The following is a 19,969-nucleotide window of genomic DNA, read 5'->3' on the forward strand; positions in this document are numbered from 1 at the left end:
GCGGGCCCAATCGCCAGCAGATTTGACCTGAAGCTATTCTTGTGACTCAAGTGAACACCATGATTGCATGGTCTGACCAAATAGACGAGGCCGGCTGGCGGAGATGGTGCATGCGGCAGGGGGGGGGTAGAAAGCTCAAACTCTTACCCCATCCTTAAAGATATAGAGCTTAAGGGGAGCATTGCGCACGTACTTTTATTTTTGTGAGAGGTGGTCTGGTGAGGAAGTTCTGGGCCGACGCGTGTGTGTGTGGGGGGGGGGGCGGGGGCGGTTTGGTCGACGGCGCTGGCCTGGGGCCCGCTGGGTTTCGGGCCCGTCCTGGCGGATTTCGGGAAGCGCCCCACAAGCAGAACTAGGGGCCAAACGCAGCCCCCCCCCCCCTGGAACGCTCGCTGGGGGGGCTCAGCCCAAAAAACGTGGGATGGCGAGTATGCGCGTCCAGTGTCGGCGCGTCCCCACAAGCAACACCTGCGCCCTGACATGGCGAGGCTCTCAAGCTCTGGTGCGCAATAAGCCATGTTTCAGATTCACGCTGTACACATATCACATGGCAGAGAGTTGAACGGGGTTGGGCTGGGTTGAGGGGATTTCCATGGACGGATTCCAGCGTGTGACCGAAGTCTCAGAACAGCGAATGGCACATCGTGATAGCGCTCGTCAAGAGGATTCCATTGGCACCACTTTGGTATTAAATGGACCTCAAACCCCTCAACAATAAGGTTTTTGTCCGTGGGGGAGTCGGTCGTGGCGTGGGGTCTGGCACTTTGCTTCCTGCCCCGCCCCCGCCCCCTGCCTGCAGCGTTCCCCCTGGCTTTCCGGCCCCTAGGCGCCCCTCACGGCCTGGCCCTGTGGCCCATGCCCTATGCCCGTGCCCTAGCGCAAATCTGCCAGCTCATGCTGTGTTATTGACCAAATTTGCTACGGACACTGCGTCAGGTAGCCACACGCCCAAGTATTGTCATCGTAGCTGAGCTCATTCGAGCCGTGCTCCATGCTGGCATCCCTGGATCCCTTCATAGATGTGAAGACGTGGCCGCTCACAACTGTGGCAACTGGCGGGTGCATCCAGACCTCAATCCTACGTGCCCGACCTCATCGTCAGCTGTCAATTGCCTGCTTGCCCAGTTGCCCACTTGCCCTACCTCTGCATGCCTCCGCCAGACCGCCACTCCTCTTTTACAGGTGTAATACACCGCTTGCGCAAGTGCTACCGCGGCTGATACTCCTCTGCGCCTCCGCGGGGCGGGTCCGCGCACCTGCAGCTCGCTACTTGCTGAAGGCTGAAGCCCGTCCACTAACACTACCATGTCAGTGCTAAAATGGAAGGTGACATGCCAGACGTGCGCTGTCACCGGTCATGGCCCAGGCGTCCGTCTCTCGCACGGGCCATGGCGGCGGCACCGAGTGCGTGACGCCGCCTGCACGCCATACACCCGCCCGCGGCAGCGCCACTCCGCCCAGCCACAGGTCCCAGCGACTACAACACCGTAGCGCTACGCCGTAGCGCTAGCACCTGCTGCACGTGCGTGAATGACATTATCTACGCATCCCCCTCCCATTACTTCTTTGCCTGCTGCTGCTTCGTCAGCTGCCACGTCACGTTCTCATCATGTACGGTATGTACATCTCTGCTGGTACAACGGCAACTCCAGCTGCGCCTACGCCGGCGCCACCACCAGCTCGCGGTATCCGGGCTTGCCGGTGATGTAGCTGCAGTATGTTGTCTCGCCGGTGGCACTCCAGCGCACAGAGGCGAATAAGCCACCCTTGCCGACGTCCGTCACTACGCCGTCATTGCCGGGGCCGCCGTCGACCCCAGCCGCCATGAAGTTTGTGTAGATCTTGTCCCAGTCCGGGCCGCGCCGCACCACCAGCCCCACGTATACGTTGTCCAGTGTGACCACCTGGCCGGGAATGGGGCTGGTGCGCGGCAGGCGGATGCCTGGGTAGGGTCCGGGCGTTGAGCCCACTGCGCGCACCCCTGCCGCCGCCGCTGTTTCCGCCGCTGTCTCCGCCGCCGCCGCTGTCTCCGCCGCTCCAGCAGGCTGCTCTAGCTCCTGCTGGTACAGCGGCTGTCCGACCTCGAGGGCCAAAGTAGCCAAAGCCATGCAAAAAGCCAGAGTCGTAGCAAAAGTGCCAAAAGCCAGATTGGGCGCAGATCCACCTCCTCCTCCGCCGCCGCTGCCGCCGCCGCCACCGCCGGCTCGACGTCCTCCTCCTCCTCCTCCTCCGACTCCGCCACCGCCACCGCCGCCGCCGCCAGCCTCTGTCCGCTCTCCACCGGGGCCTGAGCTGCCAGAGCCCTGCTTGGCCGCGTCCTATAAATGAAGACAACAGAACACACAGGCACACATTATAACCAGTCGCATTCACACGCACACTCGCAAGGTCGACCGCTTCCTGTGTTCTGTAGTTCCACATGCATGCACTAACCGCTCCCGCACACGCACACACACACACACACACACACACACACACACACACACACACACACACACACACACACACACACACACACACACACACACAGACACACACAAACACACACACACACGCACACGCACATACGCACACACACACACACACACACACACACAAACCCTCGGCAGCCGACCCACCTCGCCGGTCTGCTGCTGCCCCTTCGCCGCCACCAGCTCCTCCATGCGCGCCTCCAGGTCGGTCACACGCCGCCGCAGCTCCGCCGTGTCATCCCCTCCGGAGGCCGGCGCGTGCTGCTGTCGGCAGAGCAGCGGGAAACAAACAGTGCGCGAGTACCGTACCGTACGTAAGTGAGATCCCAAAGAAGGCTGCTGCTCCCAGCCACCGACCCCACGCTTGCTTGTGGGGATGTATCCCATGCACACAGGCGCCAAGCAACATTCAAAGTCTCTAGCTACTACTCGGCAAGTAGGGACTGCTGTAGGCAGGCCGCGCGCTGCATGATACGCTCACGCTCGCCATGCCGGGGAGCGCCAATTCCAAAGACCAACGCCCCGCCCCGCCCCACCCCGCCCGACCCACATCAATCAACACCCACCCTCCACCTCCACAGACGCTGTCAATCCTACCAACCACGCACCAAGCCAGCCAAACCCACTCGCCTTTCCAATCGCCAGTAGCAGCTCCTTCAGCAGCAGCCGCGGCTTCGACGTCAGCGTGGCCACCACCTCCTGCACCAGCTGGCCTCGCACACCCGCCAGGCGGGCGTCCACCACGCCACCCACCACAGACGACAGAGCGGCCGTCACAGCGGCGGCCGAAGCTGACGGCGGCGGGCGAGCGGCATGTGGGTCGGCGGCGGCTGGCGGCAGCGGAGAAGAGGGCGTGGGCGCCGGGGGCAGTGCCTGAGCGGCGGGGGCAGCAAAGGAGCGAAAGGAAACCCGGTGAGAGCGGGGGGAGGCCGGCCGGGAGGAAAGACACGTGCCCTTCCTAACCGTCGTCAGCGGCTCAGCCCTTGTTGCCCGCCGTATCCGTAGCACAAGTAAGCAACGCGAAGACCCGCGGCACACCTGCTGCTGCTCGCTGGGGCGCACGTCGGGGGAAGAGGGCGAAGAGGCGGCAGGCTCCTCAGCGCTTGCCGCCACCCTCACAGAGGTCCGGCGGGAGGAATAGATCCTCAGAATGTCAATGTCAGCCGCCAGCGGTGCGGCGCAGTGGCTTGCGCGGCCCGCCGCGGCAGCGCCAGGGACGGAGGCGGTGCGGTGGGTCGTCGCCGGCTGGGCGGCCCCGCGCGGCCGCAGCAATGCCGGCCGCGCCCAGGCGCTGAGCGCGGCGCACAGCATCCCGCCCTACGTGTGTGGAGGCGCAGCGACAAGCAAGAGGTGGCAGCAGGGTGTGTCGGTCAGGCGAACCATTTTCCGCCAAAAGGGACTCATCGCTGGTTCTCCTGGGCTCCGGCCCTACGGCACATCTGTGTTGCCCCCAGCCGGGCAGATAGTCGTGACAAACAGCACCCACCTGCGGACGGCTTGAGCGGGGAAGACGCAGCAGTCACGGCAGCAGTGCCGCGCACGCTGGTCGGTGAGTAGGCGTGAGCTAGCGTCTCGTCTTCACGGCGCGTTTGAAGCACCCAAGTCGAATATACTTGGCTCAAACTGGATCCCTTTATGTTGCATGTTTTTTGTGCATAGTGCATAGGAGCACTCCAGCTGCAGGGTGCTGCAATGGTGCAATGGTTGCGCGCCGATCGGGCGCCCCGGCATACCCGCCCCCTCCTGAACCGCGCCCTCCAGTCTCACCGTCTACACCGTCCCCCCTAGCTAGCAACCCCCCAACTCGTCGCCGGCCCCACATCCTGGAACGCCGCCCGTCCCAGCCCTCACAGCACAGCATAGATTCCAGCCCCAGCGGTGTTTACTTCAGTTTCCGCCTGCCTCAATGCAAGCCGCATGCTCCTAGACTAGCTTTACCGACCCTTCTTAAGCGCATTAGTTTGCAAGCTTACGGTACAAGTAAGTGCAACGCGCACTGCATCATCCACCGACAAGCTCCTACTTCCATCAGGCTTACCCCAGCAACAATCAAGCGTCTGACAGCTGTCAGCACGGTATACATGCCCCACGCACACGCCTCATGCGACCCCCTGCTGTAAGTGCAGTCAACGCCAATGGATGGATGAGCCATGGGCCGTGTGCGTCCTTCTGCACGCACCGAACTCGCACACAGTCGTCGATTGACGACGGCCGCACAGCACAGGCCACAACCGCCTACCGGAATCCATCTTCAGCAACATGCACGTAATGGCATCCGCCCCTACCTATTATACAGCTCCCCAGTGCCGGCAACCGCCAACGCATGCCCCATCCTTACGAACTACCTTACCGCCACTTCCTCATGTACCGTACATCAAGCTTGCGCCACACCCATTCCGTCCCACGGCCACTTCCGCTGCGCCTCCGCCGGCGCCACCACCAGCTCGCGGCATCAGTGCTTGCCGGTGATGTTGCTCTCCAACCGCCGACCTGTCATGCGCCAGCGAACTTGCGCAACCTTGCCATCTGGGCCGAGGCTGACCACCTCGCCGTTGCCGCCGGGGCCAAACAGCAGTCATCACGCACTAAACGACGGCCGCACAGACCACAACCACCGGAATCCAACTTCAGCATCACGCACGTACTTGGCACCCGCACGCTACCTACTAGGCTGTAGCCCAGTGCCAGGCATGCAACTGCCTCTTATTGTTTGCCGCGCCATTTCCTCATGAACCGTACATCATTCCCATTGGGTATTCCGCTGCGCCTCCGCCGGCGCCACCACCAGCTCGCGGTATCCGGGCTTGCCGCTGATGTTGCTGCAGTGATTTGTCTCGCCGGTGGCACTCCAGCGCACAGCGGTGAATAAGCCACCCTTGCCGACGTCCGTCACTACGCCGTCATTGCCGGGGCCGCCGTCGACCCCAGCCGCCATGAAGTTTGTGTAGATCTTGTCCCAGTCCGGGCCGCGCCGCACCACCAGCCCCACGTATACGTTGTCCAGTGTGACCACCTGGCCGGGAATGGGGCTGGTGCGCGGCAGGCGAATGCCCGGGTAGGGTCCGGGCGTTGAGCCCACCGCCCGCACTCCGACTCCTCCTCCTCCTGTTCCGACTTCGCCACCGCCGCCGCCACCGCCGCCGCCGGCGCCAGTCTCTGTCGGCTCTCCGCCGGGGCCTGAGCTGCCAGAGCCCTGCTTGGCCGCGCCCTACAAATGAAGACAGCACAAAACACATGCACACATTATACCCAGTGCATACACACACATTCGCAGTGTCGACCCCTTCCATGTTCCGTTAGTTACATTTGCATGCACTAACCCGTCCCGCGGGCACGCGCACGCACACACACACACACACACGCACACTCATGCGCACTAGGAATCGTAGGAGTGCCTGGGCCTCGCGGTACCGTGAGCACATGCATGGGTTTGCACCCTTGAGAGCATGTGGACACTAATCCCCCCTCGAGGTTAGAGTAGCGGGGGTTGCGCGATTTCCGGTTGGTAAGACCGGCGGCTCACCGCAGCAGGTATGCGAGGTAACTTCAGGTAACATCCGTAAACCGTCGCTTTGCTGCATCGCATACACTGTCTTTGCGCAACGTTTTCCTTGTGCTCTTTAACACACTCACACACACACACACACACACACACACACACACACACACACGCACACTCGGCAGCCGACCCACCTCGCCGCCCCGCTGCTGCCCCTTCGCCGCCACCAGCTCCTCCATGCGCGCCTCCAGGTCGGTCACACGCCGCCGCAGCTCCGCCGTGTCATCCCCTCCGGAGGCCGGCGCGTGCTGCTGTCGGCAGAGCAGCGGGAAACAAACAGTGCGCGAGTACCGTACCGTACGTAAGTGAGATCCCAAAGAAGGCTGCTGCTCCCAGCCACAGACCCCACGCCTGCTTGTGGGGGTGTATCCCATGCACACAGGTAGGCGCCAAGCAATAACATTCAAAGTCTCTAGCTACTACTCGGCAAGTAGGGACTGCTGTAGGCAGGCCGCGCGCTGCATGATACGCTCACGCTCGCCATGCCGGGGAGCGCCAACCCCAAAGACCAACGCCCCGCCCCGCCCCGCCCGACCCACATCAATCAACACCCACCCTCCACCTCCACAGACGCTGCTGTCAATCTTACCAACCACGCACCAAGCCAGCCAAACCCACTCGCCTTTCCAATCGCCAGAAGCAGCTCCTTCAGCAGCAGCCGCGGCTTTGACGTCAGCGTGGCCACCACCTCCTGCACCAGCTGGCCTCGCACACCCGCCAGGCGGGCGTCCACCGCGCCGCCCACCACAGACGACAGAGCGGCCGTCACAGCGGCGGCCGAAGCTGACGGCGGCGGGCGAGCGGCATGTGGGTCGGCGGCGGCTGGCGGCAGCGGAGAAGAGGGCGTGGGCGCCGGGGGCAGTGCCTGAGCGGCGGGGGCAGCAAAGGAGCGAAAGGAAACCCGGTGAGAGCGGGGGGAGGCCGGCCGGGAGGAAAGACACGTGCCCTTCCTAACCGTCGTCAGCGGCTCAGCCCTTGTTGCCCGCCGTATCCGTAGCACAAGTAAGCAACGCGAAGACCCGCGGCACACCTGCTGCTGCTCGCTGGGGCGCACGTCGGGGGAAGAGGGCGAAGAGGCGGCAGGCTCCTCAGCGCTTGCCGCCACCCTCACAGAGGTCCGGCGGGAGGAATAGATCCTCAGAATGTCAATGTCAGCCGCCAGCGGTGCGGCGCAGTGGCTTGCGCGGCCCGCCGCGGCAGCGCCAGGGACGGAGGCGGTGCGGTGGGTCGTCGCCGGCTGGGCGGCCCCGCGCGGCCGCAGCAATGCCGGCCGCGCCCAGGCGCTGAGCGCGGCGCACAGCATCCCGCCCTACGTGTGTGGAGGCGCAGCGACAAGCAAGAGGTGGCAGCAGAGTGCGTGGGGTCGGTCAGGCGAACCATTTTCCGCCGAAAGGAACTCGCTGGTCTCCTGGGCTCCGGCCCTACGGCACATCTGTATTGCCCCCAGCCAGGCAGATAGTCGCAACGAACAGCACCCACCTGCGGACGGCTTGAGCGGGGAAGACGCAGCAGTGCCGCGCGCGCTGGTCGGTGAGTAGGCGTGAGCTAGCGTCTCGCTCGTCTTCACGGCGCGTTTGAAGCACCCAAGTCGAAATTAAGCACTTGGCTCAAACTGGACTACTGCATGTTGATAGATAGGAGGAGCGCTCGAGCTGCAGGGTGCTGCCATGGTTGCTTGGGTTGGGCGCCCCGGCAATTTCCTCCCCCCCATCCTGAACCGCGCCCTCCAGTTTCACCGCCCCCCCCTAGCTAGCTAGCAACCCCCCAACTCGTCGCCGGCCCCACATCCTGGAACGCCGCCCATCCCAGCTCTCACAGCACAGCATAGATTCCAGCCTCAGCGGTGTTTACCTCAGTTTCCGCCTGCCTCAATGCAAGCCGCATGCTCCTAGACTAACTTTACCGACCCTTCTTAAGCGCATTAGTTTGCATGCTTACGGTACAAGTATCAGGCGTCTGACAGCTGTCAGCACGGCATGCCAATGCCCCACGCACACGCCTCATGCTAACCCCTGCTGTAATGCAGTCAACGCCACTGGATGGAGCCATGGGCAGTGCGCGTCCTTCTGCACGCACCGAACTCGCACACAGTCGTCGATCGACGACGGCCGCACAGCAGAGGCCACAACCGCCTACCGGAATCCATCTTCAGCATCACGCATGTACTTGGCATCCGCCCCTTACCTACTAGCCTGCTCCCCAGTGCCGGTAACCGCCAACGCATGCCCCTTACTTATGAGGTACCGCCACTTCCTCATGTACCGGACATCAAAGCTTGCGCCACACCCACTCCCAGGGCCACTTTCGCTGCGCCTCCGCCGGCGCCACCACCAGCTCGCGGTATCCGCGCTTGCCGGTGATGTTGCTCTCCAACCGCCGACCTGTCACGCGCCAGCAGACTTCCGCAACCTTGCCATCTGGGCTGAGGCTGACCACCTCGCCGTTGCCGCCGGGGCCGCCATCCTGCCCGGCGGCAATCCAGTTGGGGTGTATCCTGTCCCAGTCCGGGCCGCGCCGCACCAGCAGACCCCGGTGCGCGTTGTCGGCCGTGACCACTGCGCCGGGGATGGGCCTGACGCGCGGCACGCGGATGCCCGGGTACGGCCCGGCGGGCTTCATAGCATGAGCAATCGCATTGTAAATCCACGCTACCGTGTCAGCTAGCATGTAAACGAATGTTACAAAAAGGCAAGGTACGAGGAGAAAGAACGCGAACCCTGGGCCACCGCCGCCGCCGGCTCCGGCACCGCCACTGTCTCCTCCGGCACCTCCCCCACTGCCGCCGCCACCGCTGCTGCCACCCGTGATTGACGGCGCTCCGCCGGCGCCTGAGCGGCAAGTAGCAGGGCCCTGTTGGGCCACGGTGGCCTGTGGGCGATCAGTCAAGGCAGACGGCGGGGGGCGTTAGCCAGGCGAATGCGGAGTAGTGGCGCGGTGCAGAGGGTTTGTCCAGAGTGCGGCTGTGCACGTGATCCCCAAATCAGGTAAAGGGGTTTGGCACTGGTGCTGTGTGTGGGCAGTGGCTTGCAGCAGGGCTTACTGCAGGCAGGGCACCGTGCGTGCATGATGCGTGTGGCGCTTCAAGTGCGTGTGTTGTCAGGCGGCCGCAAGGGATAACCGGCAGTCGTGCCCAGTCTTAGCAGTCAGCGATTCGCGCCCAACCCCAATGCACCGCATGCAGCAGCCCCCGGCACACCTGCTGCTGCTCGCTGGGGCGCACGTCGGGGGGAGAGGCAGCAGGCTCTCCGGCGCTCGCCGCCACCCTCACAGAGGTCCGCCTGGAGGAATAGATTCTCAGAATGTCAATGTCAGCCGCCAGCGGCGCGGCGCAGCGGCTTGCGCGGCCCGCCGCGGCAGCGCCAGGAACGGAGGCGGTGCGGTGGGTCGTCGCCGGCTGGGCGGCCCCGCGCGGCCGCAGCAATGCCGGCTGCGCCGAGGCGCTGAGCGCGGCACACAGCATCCCGCCCTGCGTGTGTGGAGGCGCAGAAACAAGCAACAGGTGGCAGGTATATGTCTCTTCGCACAACAAAGCCGCAGTAAAGTGAACTAGGGTTTCTTTTCCGCCGAAAGCAGCTGGCTCGCAGACTGTCTGCTGGCTGTAGCCTCGTCGTGCAGGTTAGACCAACAACAACACCCTGAACAGCATGCACCTGCGGATGGCTTGAGCAGCAGGGACGCCCGCAGCGGCGGCCGGTGAAGCAAGTCTCGAACGTGCCAGAAGCAGCCCAGTCGAAGGCGCTTGATAGCGCACAGCGAACGTGCGTGGTTCGACGTTTAACTTGCAAGAAGCTCAAGGAGCTGAGAAGCCCTCTGTTGCAGTGGCGTGTCTGCCAAGGTCCCGCCAGACTCCCGTGCGTCACCGTATGTCATCCCCGCATCCGATAACCCCTCCGTCACACACAGAGTACACACACGACAAACACGTATGCCTTGTCACCTGCCTAGCTAGTGCTCCGGCATCACCCGAGCAACAGCAGGCAGACCGCAAGACCCACCGGCAGTTACTTGTTGTCGCCACCCGCTACCTTGTACACTTGCGTTCACGACCGCGCGCCACTTCACGTGGTGGCCTTACGAAACCCCCCAAAACACGTTGATACAAGTCCGCGCATGCAACGCACTCGCCGCCCGCCTACTTTCCTGTAACCGTCGGCCGCGTACTCGCCCTGTGCCCGCCTGCACAGTTGTTGGTTGCCCGCCATCCCGTTGCAGGGCCCGACACCTCAACGACGCCTCGCCACCACCGCCACTGCACGTGCCGCCACAACCACCCGATCCAAACAACCCGACTGCGCCGCCTCTATCTCCGCCCTACCGACACACATGCAGTTGGCTACCGCCCTATCACCGGCTCAGGTGAAGGGCCATGCGGGCTCGTGGCAGCTAGCAGCTAGCGTGCAGCTGTATCTGGCAGCAGCTGCAAGGCTACCACGGCCACCACCGCCAATGCCGCTGCGCCTGCAGTTCCGCCTGCCTCTGCTCCAGCTTGTGCTTCGCAATCTGGACCTGCGCCGGTGCTACCACCAGCTCGCGCCAGCGCCGCTCGCCGGTAATGAAGCAAGAAATGCTGACGCCGGTGGCGCGCCAGGTGACGTGCGCGAACTCGCCACAGGTGCTGACACTTGTGATGATGCCATCGCTGCTGGGGCCGCCGTCCTGCCCGGCGGCAATCCAGTTGGTGTGTATCCTGTCCCAGTCCGGGCCGCGCCGCACCACCAGCCCCACATGCGCGTTGTCGGCCGTGACCACTGCGCCGGGTACCGGCCGGGTACGGGGCATGTGCACGTCGGGGTAGGGTCCCCGGAACGCACACTCCACCTCTGGCTCCACCTCCGGCTCCGGCTCCGGCTCCGGCTCCGGCTCTGTTGCTGCTGCCTCTGCCGCAGGCTCCTGCTCCGTGCTCGTGCTCCTGCCGTCACGACCCCCATCCAGCATGCGCTGCTGCTGCTGCTGAGAGGGATCTGGCGGATGCGTACCACAATCCTGAAGGGTGGCGTGAACGGCGGCATGGAAGGAGGATTGTAGCAACTTGTCGCAGGTAGCGGGCTAAGCAGGCTGAAGGCTACAGACAGCAGCAGCATGCCGACAGCTGCTCGATGTCGGGGGAGGATCAGGGTCGGGGCTTGACGCGCATGCCATGTATGGCGAGTGCTGACAGTGCCATGCTTGACTGTTCCTGTGATCGATGCCGTAAGCCTCCGGCGCACGGCTCAATGACACGGGCCTCACCTCCGGCGGCGGCTGCGGTCCTTGCTCCTGCAGGCTGCGCCTCCATGCTAGCAGCTCTGACACCTGGCCCTGCACCTCTGACACCTGGCCCTGCAGCTCTGACACCTGGCCCTCCAGGTCGCCCACACGCAGCTGTAGCGACGCAGCGTCGGACGAGGCGGCGGCCTGCTGACCACTCGCCTGCTGAGCGGCAGGCGGCAAGACGCAACGGCGCGCGGTCTCAGGGTCTCCGTGCGGCTTGTAAACATCCTTGCAACCCCCATTGCGAACCCACCTGCTCCTCGCTAGGGCGGCGGCAGTCGGGGCCAGGGGCGGGCTCCTCGGCGCCCGCCTTTGCCTGGACAGCACCCCGGCTGGCGGCAGTGCTGCTCCATGTGCTGCGCCTGGGAGCTGCTGCCACAGGGCAACAGCGGCCGCGGCGGCCCGCGGCAGCAGCAGGAGCGATGGTGCGAGCCGCGGTCGCCGCCTGAATGCTCCCGCGCGTGCACCGCTGCTGCAGCCCAAGCAATGCCAGCCACGCTGGACCGCTCCGCGTGGCACAGCGCATCCTGCGCATATGCAAGGAAAAGCACAAAGGAGAAATAGCAAGGAGCAAGGACTACAATTGACGGCGCCGGTTTTCCCGCCAAGCAACGTTGCCTGCGCCCCGGCGCCCACAGTGACGACCGCTTGCCTCAGACAGCCGCGCAACAAAACATACCTTCAAGCGAAAAACCTTGAGCGAAGGACAGACGCGGCCAGAGGCGGTATGGGAGCCGGTCGGCGGAGAGGGCTATTGGCTTCTGGCAGCCGTGCAGCAGCAAGCACGGTCGTTCTGCGTGGGTCAGCTTCGCGGAGCATAATCTTAAAGACGTTGCAAGTAGCGGTCTTCCTCGGCAGGCTCATCAGCAAGATTGTGTCTTCAGCACGCATGCATCGGTACCGGCAACCCCGAACTCGACGCCTCAACTCACAGTCACCCGCACCGCAAACTAGCTACTTCGCCTTGCAAATTTGCGTCAACCCATGACAGCTTATCACAATGCCGCTACGCACGCAACAGGGCTCACCACGTCTCAGTGCAGGAACTTCAGGGTCCGCATGGAACCTTATCCCCAGCGAACACACCAACCCCACACAGCTCCTCCCACAGGGCCGGCTCCAAGCCTGCCGCGCACCACCCCGCCGCCCACTACCCACACGCAGCACACAGAAACCCTAGCTGCCCTCACATGCCCCCACCCACTAAGACGACGCAACGGACAAGCTGGACAGCTTCTGCCCAGCTGCCTCCGCGGCCGCTCGCGTTTTGTCTGGCTGTAGCCTCGTCGTGCAGGTTAGACCAACAACAACACCCCTGAACAATACGCACCTGCGGATGGCTTGAGCAGCAGGGACGCCCGCAGCGGCGGCCGGTGAAGCAAGTCTCGAACGTGCCAGAAGCAGCCCAGTCGAAGGCGCTTGATAGCGCACAGCGAACGTGCGTGGTTCGACGTTTAACTTGCAAGAAGCTCAAGGAGCTGAGAAGCCCTCTGTTGCAGTGGTGTGTCTGCCAAGGTCCCGCCAGACTCCCGTGCGTCACCGTATGTCATCCCCGCATCCGATAACCCCTCCGTCACACACAGAGTACACACACGACAAACACGTATGCCTTGTCACCTGCCTAGCTAGTGCTCCGGCATCACCCGAGCAACAGGTGCGTTCACGACCGCGCGCCACTTCTCAAGTGTCGTGTCCTTACTAACCCCCCCCCCATACCACGCTTTAAACACGTCCGCGCAACGCACTAGCCACCCGCCTACTTTCCTGTAACCGTCGGCCGCGTACTCGCCCTGTGCCCGCCTGCACAGTTTCTCCTGATGTTACCGCCCATTTAGTTGCGCGCCATCCCGTTGCAGGGCCCGACACCTCAACGACGCCTCGCCACCACCGCCACCGCACGTGCCGCCACAACCACTTGATCCAAACAACCCGACTGCACCGCCTCTATCTCCGCCCTACCGACACACATGCAGTTGGCTACCGCCCTATCACCGGCTCAGGTGAAGGGCCATGCGGGCTCGTGGCAGCTAGCAGCTAGCGTGCAGCTGTAGCTGGCAGCAGCTGCAAGGCTACCACGGCCACCACCGCCACCGTTGCTGCGCCCGCACCTCCACCTGCCTCTGCTCCAGCTTGTGCTTTGCAATCTGGACCTCCGCCGGTGCTACCACCAGATCGCGCCAACGCCTCTCGCCGGTAATGAAGTAAGAATTGCTAACGCCGGTGGCGCGCCAGGTGACGTGCGCGAACTCGCCACAGGTGCTGACACTTGTGATGATGCCATCGCTGCCTGGGCCGCCGTCCTGCCCGGCGGCAATCCAGTTCGGTTTCCTGCTGTCCCAGTCCGGGCCGCGCCGCACCACCAGCCCCACATGCGCGTTGTCGGCCGTGACCACTGCGCCGGGTACCGGCCGGGTACGGGGCATGTGCACGTCGGGGTAGGGGCCCCGAAACGCACACTCCACCTCTGGCTCCACCTCCGGCTCCGGCTCCGGCTCCGGCTCCGGCTCTGTTGCTGCTGCCTCTGCCGCAGGCTCCTGCTCCTTGCTCGTGCTCCTGCCGTCACGACCCCCATCCAGCATGCGCTGCTGCTGCTGCTGGGAGGGCTCTGGCCGATGCGTACCACAATCCTGGAGGGTGGCGTGAATGGCGGTACGGTATGCGGAAGGAGGATTGTAGCAACTTGTCGCAGGTAGCGGGCTAAGCAGGCTGAAGGCTACAGACAGCAGCAGCATGCCGACAGCTGCTCGATGTCGGGGGAGGATCAGGGTCGGGGCTTGACGCGCATGCCATGTATGGCGAGTGCCGACAGTGCCCTGCTTGACTGTTCCTGTGATCGATGCCGTAAGCCTCCGGCGCACGGCTCAATGACACGCGCCTCACCTCCGGCGGCGGCTGCGGTCCTTGCTCCTGCAGGCTGCGCCTCCATGCTAGCAGCTCTGACACCTGGCCCTCCAGGTCGCCCACACGCAGCTGTAGCGACGCAGCGTCGGACGAGGCGGCGGCCTGCTGACCACTTGCCTGCTGAGCGGCAGGTGGCAAGACGCAACGGCGCGCGGTCTCAGGGTCTCCGTGTTCGGCTTTTAATCATCCTTGCAACCCCCATTGCGAACCCACCTGCTCCTCGCTAGGGCGGCGGCAGTCGGGGCCAGGGGCGGGCTCCTCGGCGCCCGCCTTTGCCTGGACAGCACCCCGGCTGGCGGTGCTGCTCCACGTGCTGCGCCTGGGAGCTGCTGCCACAGGGCAACAGCGGCCGCGGCGGCCCGCGGCAGCAGCAGGAGCGATGGTGCGAGCCGCGGTCGCCGCCTGAATGCTCCCGCGCGTGCACCGCTGCTGCAGCCCAAGCAATGCCAGCCGCGCCGGACCGCTCTGCGTGGCGCAGCGCATCCTGCGCATATGCAAGGAAAAGCACAAGGGAGAAATAGCAAGGAGCAAGGACTACAATTGACGGCGCCGGTTTTCCCGCCAAGCAACGTTGCCTGCGCCCCGGCGCCCACAGTGATGACCGCTTGCCTCAGACAGCCGCGCAACAAAACATACCTTAAGTGAAAAACCTTGAGCGAAGGACAGACGCGGCCAGAGGTGGTATGGGAGCCGGTCGGCGGAGAGGGCTATTGGCTTCTGGCAGCCGTGCAGCAGCAAGCACGGTCGTTTGCGTGGGTCAGCTTCACGGAGCATAATCTTAAAGACGTTGCAAGTAGCGGTCTTCCTCGGCAGGCTCATCAGCAAGATTGTGTCTTCAGCACGCATGCATCGGTACCGGCAACCCCGAATTCGACGCCTCGTGACGCCTCAACTCCCACTCACCCGCACCGCAAACTAGCTAGTTCGCCTTGCAAATTTGCGTCAACCCATGACAGCTTATCACAATGCCGCTACGCACGCAACAGGGCTCACCACGTCTCAGTGCAGCAACTTCATGTGCTAGCCCGCATATGCACACATGGTATACCACACGGCAGCAGCACGCCCATGTCACGCCCCAAAGGTGGCCGCCCTGTCTGGGCCACGGTCTGAGCCGCGTCTATATGGGTAGTATGGGCTGAGGCTAATCTCATGAGCTAATCTAGAAACCACGTGATTCAGGTCGGTCACAGTTACGAGTCAAGGCAGGCACACACCCGCATGCAACCGCAATCCAGAAGGCGCCGCAGCAGCGCTTTAAGCAACCCATTCAGCAGTCATCCAGCCCCATTTCGTATGGAACCTTATCCCCAGCGAACACACCAACCCCACACAGCTCCTCCCACAGGGCCGGCTCCAAGCCTGCCGCGCACCACCCCGCCGCCCACTACCCACACGCCACACACAGAAACCCTAGCTGCCCTCACATGCCCCCACCCACTAAGACGACGCAACGGACAAGCTGGACAGCTTCTGCCCAGCTGCCTCCGCGGCCGCCGCGTTGGCTGCCTGCACATCCAGTGCCGCGCTGCTGCCGTTGGCGACCGAGTTGGCGCCGCTGGGGGTTGCGGAGGCGGAGGCGGAGGCGCCCGTGAGGTCCTCGTCGCTGTCCATCTCGCTCGACAGCAGCACCAGGTTTTCCCTGAGGCAAAGCACAAGCGGACCAGGGTTCCAGGTTGGAATTACAGGCATGACATGTGAAACAATGGCGGAAATGAAGAGCCGCAGCAAGCACACCAACGTTGGATTGGGACTAGATGCAGGATTCACAGTTCACTGATTGGTCGGCGCCCAACACGAGCCGCCGCCAACCCATTACCACCTAGACCGCTGCACGGCTGCACGCGCGGGCCGCACGCCCCTAACGCCTCATTCAGCATCAGACGACGGAAGGCCTACAATGCCCAACCCCGCACCAACCCCGCCACCTGACGCCGCCGCCACCCCTCATGCCCCTCCACTCCGTGCGCCGCAACCACACACGCACGTCCCGCCCCCTACACCCGAGCCCTACAACCCCCTCATGCCCTGCTCACCGGTGCACCACCTCCTCCATGGTGGGGAAGCCCAGCTGCTCCGCCACCGGGTGCGTGGCGTGGTGGTGGCCGCCGCCCTCCTTGTGCCCCTGCCCGTGCGCGTGCCCGTGCCCGTGCACCGCCGCCACCTCCTCCGTGCTGAAGTTGACCAGGCCGCGGCCCAGCTCCACACCGCTGCTGTCACACAGCGACACGCAGTCCTGAAGGGGTGAGGGAGTGAGGGAGTGAGGCAGGCAAGGTGGAAAAAAGGGATGTGTGGGCACGGCGGTGGTGGGCGAGTGATGGGAGAGGTTAGGGCCAGAGGTCAGACAATCTGGGTCGGAATGCGTGTCGGCTGGTGGGGTGCTTCTTGCACCCACGCTGCTCCCCTACTTCGTGTCCAGCTAGACCGACGCAGCACCTCAGACTTGATTGCCCCGCCCGTTCTCTGGACTCCTGCGACCCAGCGAGTATGAAACTGTGCAGCAGCTCAGGGACCCAGGCTCACTTGCGCATGGAAGTCGCCTGTGACCTTGGTGATGCCCGCTGCGAACAGCGACTTGTGCTTGTCGCGCACCGCCCGCACCGCGCCCGCGTCCAGCCACAGCTGCCCGCGCACCGGCACGGACAGGATCCAGCGCTTGCGGCCCTTGAGGCTGTGAGGCAGCGGGAAGAACTTGGTGCCCAGCTTGGGCTCGCCCTGGGGGAGGGGGAGGGGGGTGGCGGCAGGTGGGAGGGTGGGTGGGTGAGTGCGGTGAGATTTGGAGGAATGAGCAGGCAGGGTGGGAAACCATAGCACCGTTCCATAGCAGGCGGTCAGCATGGTTCCTGGGTGAGCAAGTGCCGGCAGCAGCAGTAGCACACACGCCGCACAGCCCGGTCAACCCGGGCTCGTGCGCACCTTGACTATCCGTACGATGTTCTCTGGCGCGGTGCTGTTGCAGATGACCATGGTGCAGCCCGCCGCCGTGGCGATGCGGCCGGCGGTGAGCTTGGTGGCCATGCCGCCCGTGCCCCACTGCGTGCCGCGCGTGCTGGTGTCGGCGGTAAGGCGCGAGATGTCCTCCACCTCGTAGATGGGCGTGGCGTTGGGATCGTCCTTGGGATTGGCTGCGGGGGAAGGAAAGCAAACGCGGGCTAGGCCGCCAGCCCACGACCTCGACAATCTGGCCCAAGTTAAACGTGCGCCTTCCTGCTGTCTCGCGCCATCCATGGGTACCGCACCCCCTGGCCACCCCGCAGCCCCGGGCCCACTGAGCCCCTTGGCTAACATGCTGCCACCGGCATTCCCACGCCCTATGCACCCGCAGCCCCTTCCCCTCCTTTCTCACCCGTGTAGAGGCAGTCCACGTCTGTGAGCAGGAACAGCCAGTCCGCCTGCACCAGCGCCGCCACCTGCGCAGACAGCGTGTCGTTGTCGCCGAAGCGCAGCTCCTGAACCGCCACCGTGTCCTGTGCGGGAGGCGCAAAAAAGTGTGGACGGTTATGTTCCTTTCAATCACCTGCCATCAACAGCATGTGGCCTGCCACCAGCACGTTCTGGCAATTACGTCTTGCTGCCGTTGGCCCTGCCGCGTCCTAGCCTTAACCTAGCCGGCTCCACACCCTATTTTGACCCCGTTCCAAACCCCAACCCGCCCAAACCTCGCCCCGCCCCGCCTCGCGCCGCGCCGCCGCTCACATTCTCATTGACCACGGGGATGACGCCGTACGCGAGCAGCTCCGTAAAGGTGTTGCGCGCGTTGAGGTACTGGGAGCGGTTCGCCAGGTTGTCCAGGGTCAGGAGCACCTGGGCGCACGTCTGTGTGTGTGTGTGTGTGTGTATGCATGGGGTTGCAGTGGGAGGGCGCGAGGGAGGGAAACGTCAGGAGGCGGAGGAGGCAGAAGGACGCGGGTGGTGGCAACGGTGACAAGACCGGGATCCAGGATCCAGAGGTCGCCCCGGCACCAGTGCCCTGCTCCTGCATGCTTCCCTGGATCCGGCAACCCACATTGTCCAGGAGCCTGACCGGCACATCCACGCGGGCCTATGCCCCCCATGAGTTTGGTTTAGTTTGGGCTGGTATCTATAACCCCCCCCCATCAATCGGCGTGGCTTGCCCCGCCCCCGTCCGCCTGGTCCCGCCATCGCCTCTCCACCACCCGATGCCACCCGGCACCCACCAGCCCCAGGGCCGCCAAGAAGTCCTCATAGAACTTCATGAGGTGGACCTGCAGACATCGCAGGGTGTGTGGGGCGCGGATGCGGTGAGGAGGTGTGATACAAGGGACGTCCTTGCATGGCTAGCCCAGCCCTACAGGGGCCCTGGCCCTGGCCCTGGCCCACCGCTCAACGGCACAGTGCTCAAAAGCAACCTGCGCGCCACGCACTACTCGCTCGGCCACCCTCCTGACGGCACTTTCGAGCCCCCGGTGCCCCCGCCCTGCTCTCAAGCACACTCGGCCAAGCCTTCCCTCCGCCCCTCACCCATGCCCTACGTGCCCCAGGCCACGACCCATGCAACCGGCCCTACGCAGCTGGCGGCCTCAGAGCCGCAGCCGGTGTCCCGTCGTCGTGCTTCCGGTTTCCTGTTGGGATCCTACTGGGACTGGTAACAACGACCCACCTGTCCCACAGTCCCTTGCAACCCACCTGCCCCACCGCCGCCAGCGCCTGCTTTTTAGCGAGCTGCGAGGGCTTGGTCGCCAGGCCCAGGCGCTGGCAGCCCACGCCCACCGCACCACTGGTCACAATCACCACGTGGTGGCCTGAGGGAATGAGAGGGGATTTGGTACACGGCGGGAGTGTCGGCACGGGTGCGGGGAGAGGGTTGCGAAGGGGGGCGTGTGCGGCGAGGAAGCTGTATTGATGCGGCCACTGCAACAGCCCCAGTCGTCGCCCCTAGCGGCCCCGGCCCGACTTGCATGCGCAAGCGCCGTACGCGTGCTTGCCCTCCTTGGCCTGATCCCTAGGGGGCGTGCTGGTACGTTGTACTTACCCATCTTTTTTAGCGCTTTAATAGTTTCGCAGATGCGGGCTAGGTTGGTCAGGTTGAGCGTCTGCTGCTCCGGGCGAACCAGCGAAGATGTGCCAACTTTAATCACCTGTACAATACGCCATGACACCAGGGGTTATCAGCTACAAGCGCAAGGAAAGCAACACGCGGCGATGGGCTCGCACGGTGGTGCTTTGGCCATGCAGGTCGAGGTCAGGCGCTCGGGTGTCTGTAAGGGTACTGTCAAGCAGGTCCCCGTCCTGGAGTCGCGTGTCACCCCCTCCTCAGAGACACGACCCAAGCCCGAACCGGCGGGTGCCAAGCTGTGTGTTATCAATGACATGCTCCCTGGCATGCCTAGCTCGTCACAGGCGAGTTGAGGGCAGTAGCACTCCGAGTGGGACGTTGCATGCCCACGCTCGCGAGCGGTATGGCTGTACACTTAGGGAATCGTGCAACCCTAGAACCCATTTAAATGGCAGCACTGCGCCAGCTACCCGACGACGCACTTGCTCTGCAATTCGATCGGTCGCCGTCACGTCGCGCACTCACAAAAATGTCTCCTGAGCCCAGCACCTCCTTTACAACGCCCTTCTTCTTGCATTCTTTCGCGTCGCCTTTATGCTGCTCCATCATCTTCACAAGTTGCCAAAAAGCACTAGGAGGGGGTTGGCTTAAGATGTTTGACGAAAGATCCTTTAGAAAAGGCAGTTCGGTAATAGGGATCAACAGCAGGGGACAATTGAAGAGGAACGAGCAAAATCGCCACAACCTGCAATCATCGCGGCCCATCGCGGT

The 19,969-nt window shown here is 63.8% G+C and overlaps 6 protein-coding genes across 6 annotated transcripts; all 6 read right to left on the minus strand.

The window, feature by feature from the left end:
- Window positions 1-611: 611 nt before the first annotated feature.
- On the minus strand, window positions 612-4,097 carry CHLRE_17g705750v5 (uncharacterized protein). Its single transcript, XM_043071993.1, has 5 exons — window positions 3,958-4,097; window positions 3,510-3,788; window positions 3,102-3,344; window positions 2,619-2,735; window positions 612-2,318 (listed from the first exon to the last, which is right to left on the minus strand). The coding sequence occupies exons 2-5, from the start codon at window positions 3,780-3,782 to the stop codon at window positions 1,659-1,661; spliced, it is 1,293 nt and encodes a 430-aa protein (XP_042914452.1). The 5' UTR covers window positions 3,783-3,788; window positions 3,958-4,097; the 3' UTR covers window positions 612-1,658.
- A 74-nt stretch (window positions 4,098-4,171) lies between these two features.
- Window positions 4,172-7,657, minus strand: CHLRE_17g705778v5 (uncharacterized protein). Its single transcript, XM_043071994.1, has 5 exons — window positions 7,510-7,657; window positions 7,061-7,339; window positions 6,653-6,895; window positions 6,165-6,281; window positions 4,172-5,679 (listed from the first exon to the last, which is right to left on the minus strand). Exons 2-5 carry the CDS (start codon window positions 7,331-7,333, stop codon window positions 5,212-5,214), a joined length of 1,101 nt encoding a protein of 366 aa, XP_042914453.1. The 5' UTR covers window positions 7,334-7,339; window positions 7,510-7,657; the 3' UTR covers window positions 4,172-5,211.
- Window positions 7,658-7,721: 64 nt separating this feature from the next.
- On the minus strand, window positions 7,722-9,737 carry CHLRE_17g705806v5 (uncharacterized protein). The gene is made up of 2 exons (XM_043071995.1): window positions 9,227-9,737; window positions 7,722-8,898 (listed from the first exon to the last, which is right to left on the minus strand). Exons 1-2 carry the CDS (start codon window positions 9,488-9,490, stop codon window positions 8,299-8,301), a joined length of 864 nt encoding a protein of 287 aa, XP_042914454.1. The 5' UTR covers window positions 9,491-9,737; the 3' UTR covers window positions 7,722-8,298.
- A 54-nt stretch (window positions 9,738-9,791) lies between these two features.
- Window positions 9,792-12,257, minus strand: CHLRE_17g705836v5 (uncharacterized protein). Its single transcript, XM_043071996.1, has 4 exons — window positions 11,960-12,257; window positions 11,534-11,807; window positions 11,260-11,439; window positions 9,792-11,013 (listed from the first exon to the last, which is right to left on the minus strand). The coding sequence occupies exons 2-4, from the start codon at window positions 11,804-11,806 to the stop codon at window positions 10,456-10,458; spliced, it is 1,011 nt and encodes a 336-aa protein (XP_042914455.1). The 5' UTR covers window position 11,807; window positions 11,960-12,257; the 3' UTR covers window positions 9,792-10,455.
- A 54-nt stretch (window positions 12,258-12,311) lies between these two features.
- Window positions 12,312-14,887, minus strand: CHLRE_17g705843v5 (uncharacterized protein). Its single transcript, XM_043071997.1, has 4 exons — window positions 14,818-14,887; window positions 14,395-14,665; window positions 14,161-14,298; window positions 12,312-13,907 (listed from the first exon to the last, which is right to left on the minus strand). The coding sequence occupies exons 2-4, from the start codon at window positions 14,662-14,664 to the stop codon at window positions 13,350-13,352; spliced, it is 966 nt and encodes a 321-aa protein (XP_042914456.1). The 5' UTR covers window position 14,665; window positions 14,818-14,887; the 3' UTR covers window positions 12,312-13,349.
- Window positions 14,888-14,981: 94 nt separating this feature from the next.
- CHLRE_17g705850v5 (uncharacterized protein) lies at window positions 14,982-19,887 on the minus strand. Its single transcript, XM_043071998.1, has 10 exons — window positions 19,724-19,887; window positions 19,175-19,280; window positions 18,829-18,944; window positions 18,360-18,407; window positions 17,878-17,997; window positions 17,528-17,648; window positions 17,098-17,306; window positions 16,705-16,896; window positions 16,218-16,417; window positions 14,982-15,823 (listed from the first exon to the last, which is right to left on the minus strand). Exons 1-10 carry the CDS (start codon window positions 19,805-19,807, stop codon window positions 15,622-15,624), a joined length of 1,398 nt encoding a protein of 465 aa, XP_042914457.1. The 5' UTR covers window positions 19,808-19,887; the 3' UTR covers window positions 14,982-15,621.
- Window positions 19,888-19,969: the final 82 nt, after the last annotated feature.

This window comes from Chlamydomonas reinhardtii, chromosome 17 (genome assembly GCF_000002595.2).
Source record: "Chlamydomonas reinhardtii strain CC-503 cw92 mt+ chromosome 17, whole genome shotgun sequence".
Taxonomy (NCBI): domain Eukaryota; kingdom Viridiplantae; phylum Chlorophyta; class Chlorophyceae; order Chlamydomonadales; family Chlamydomonadaceae; genus Chlamydomonas; species Chlamydomonas reinhardtii.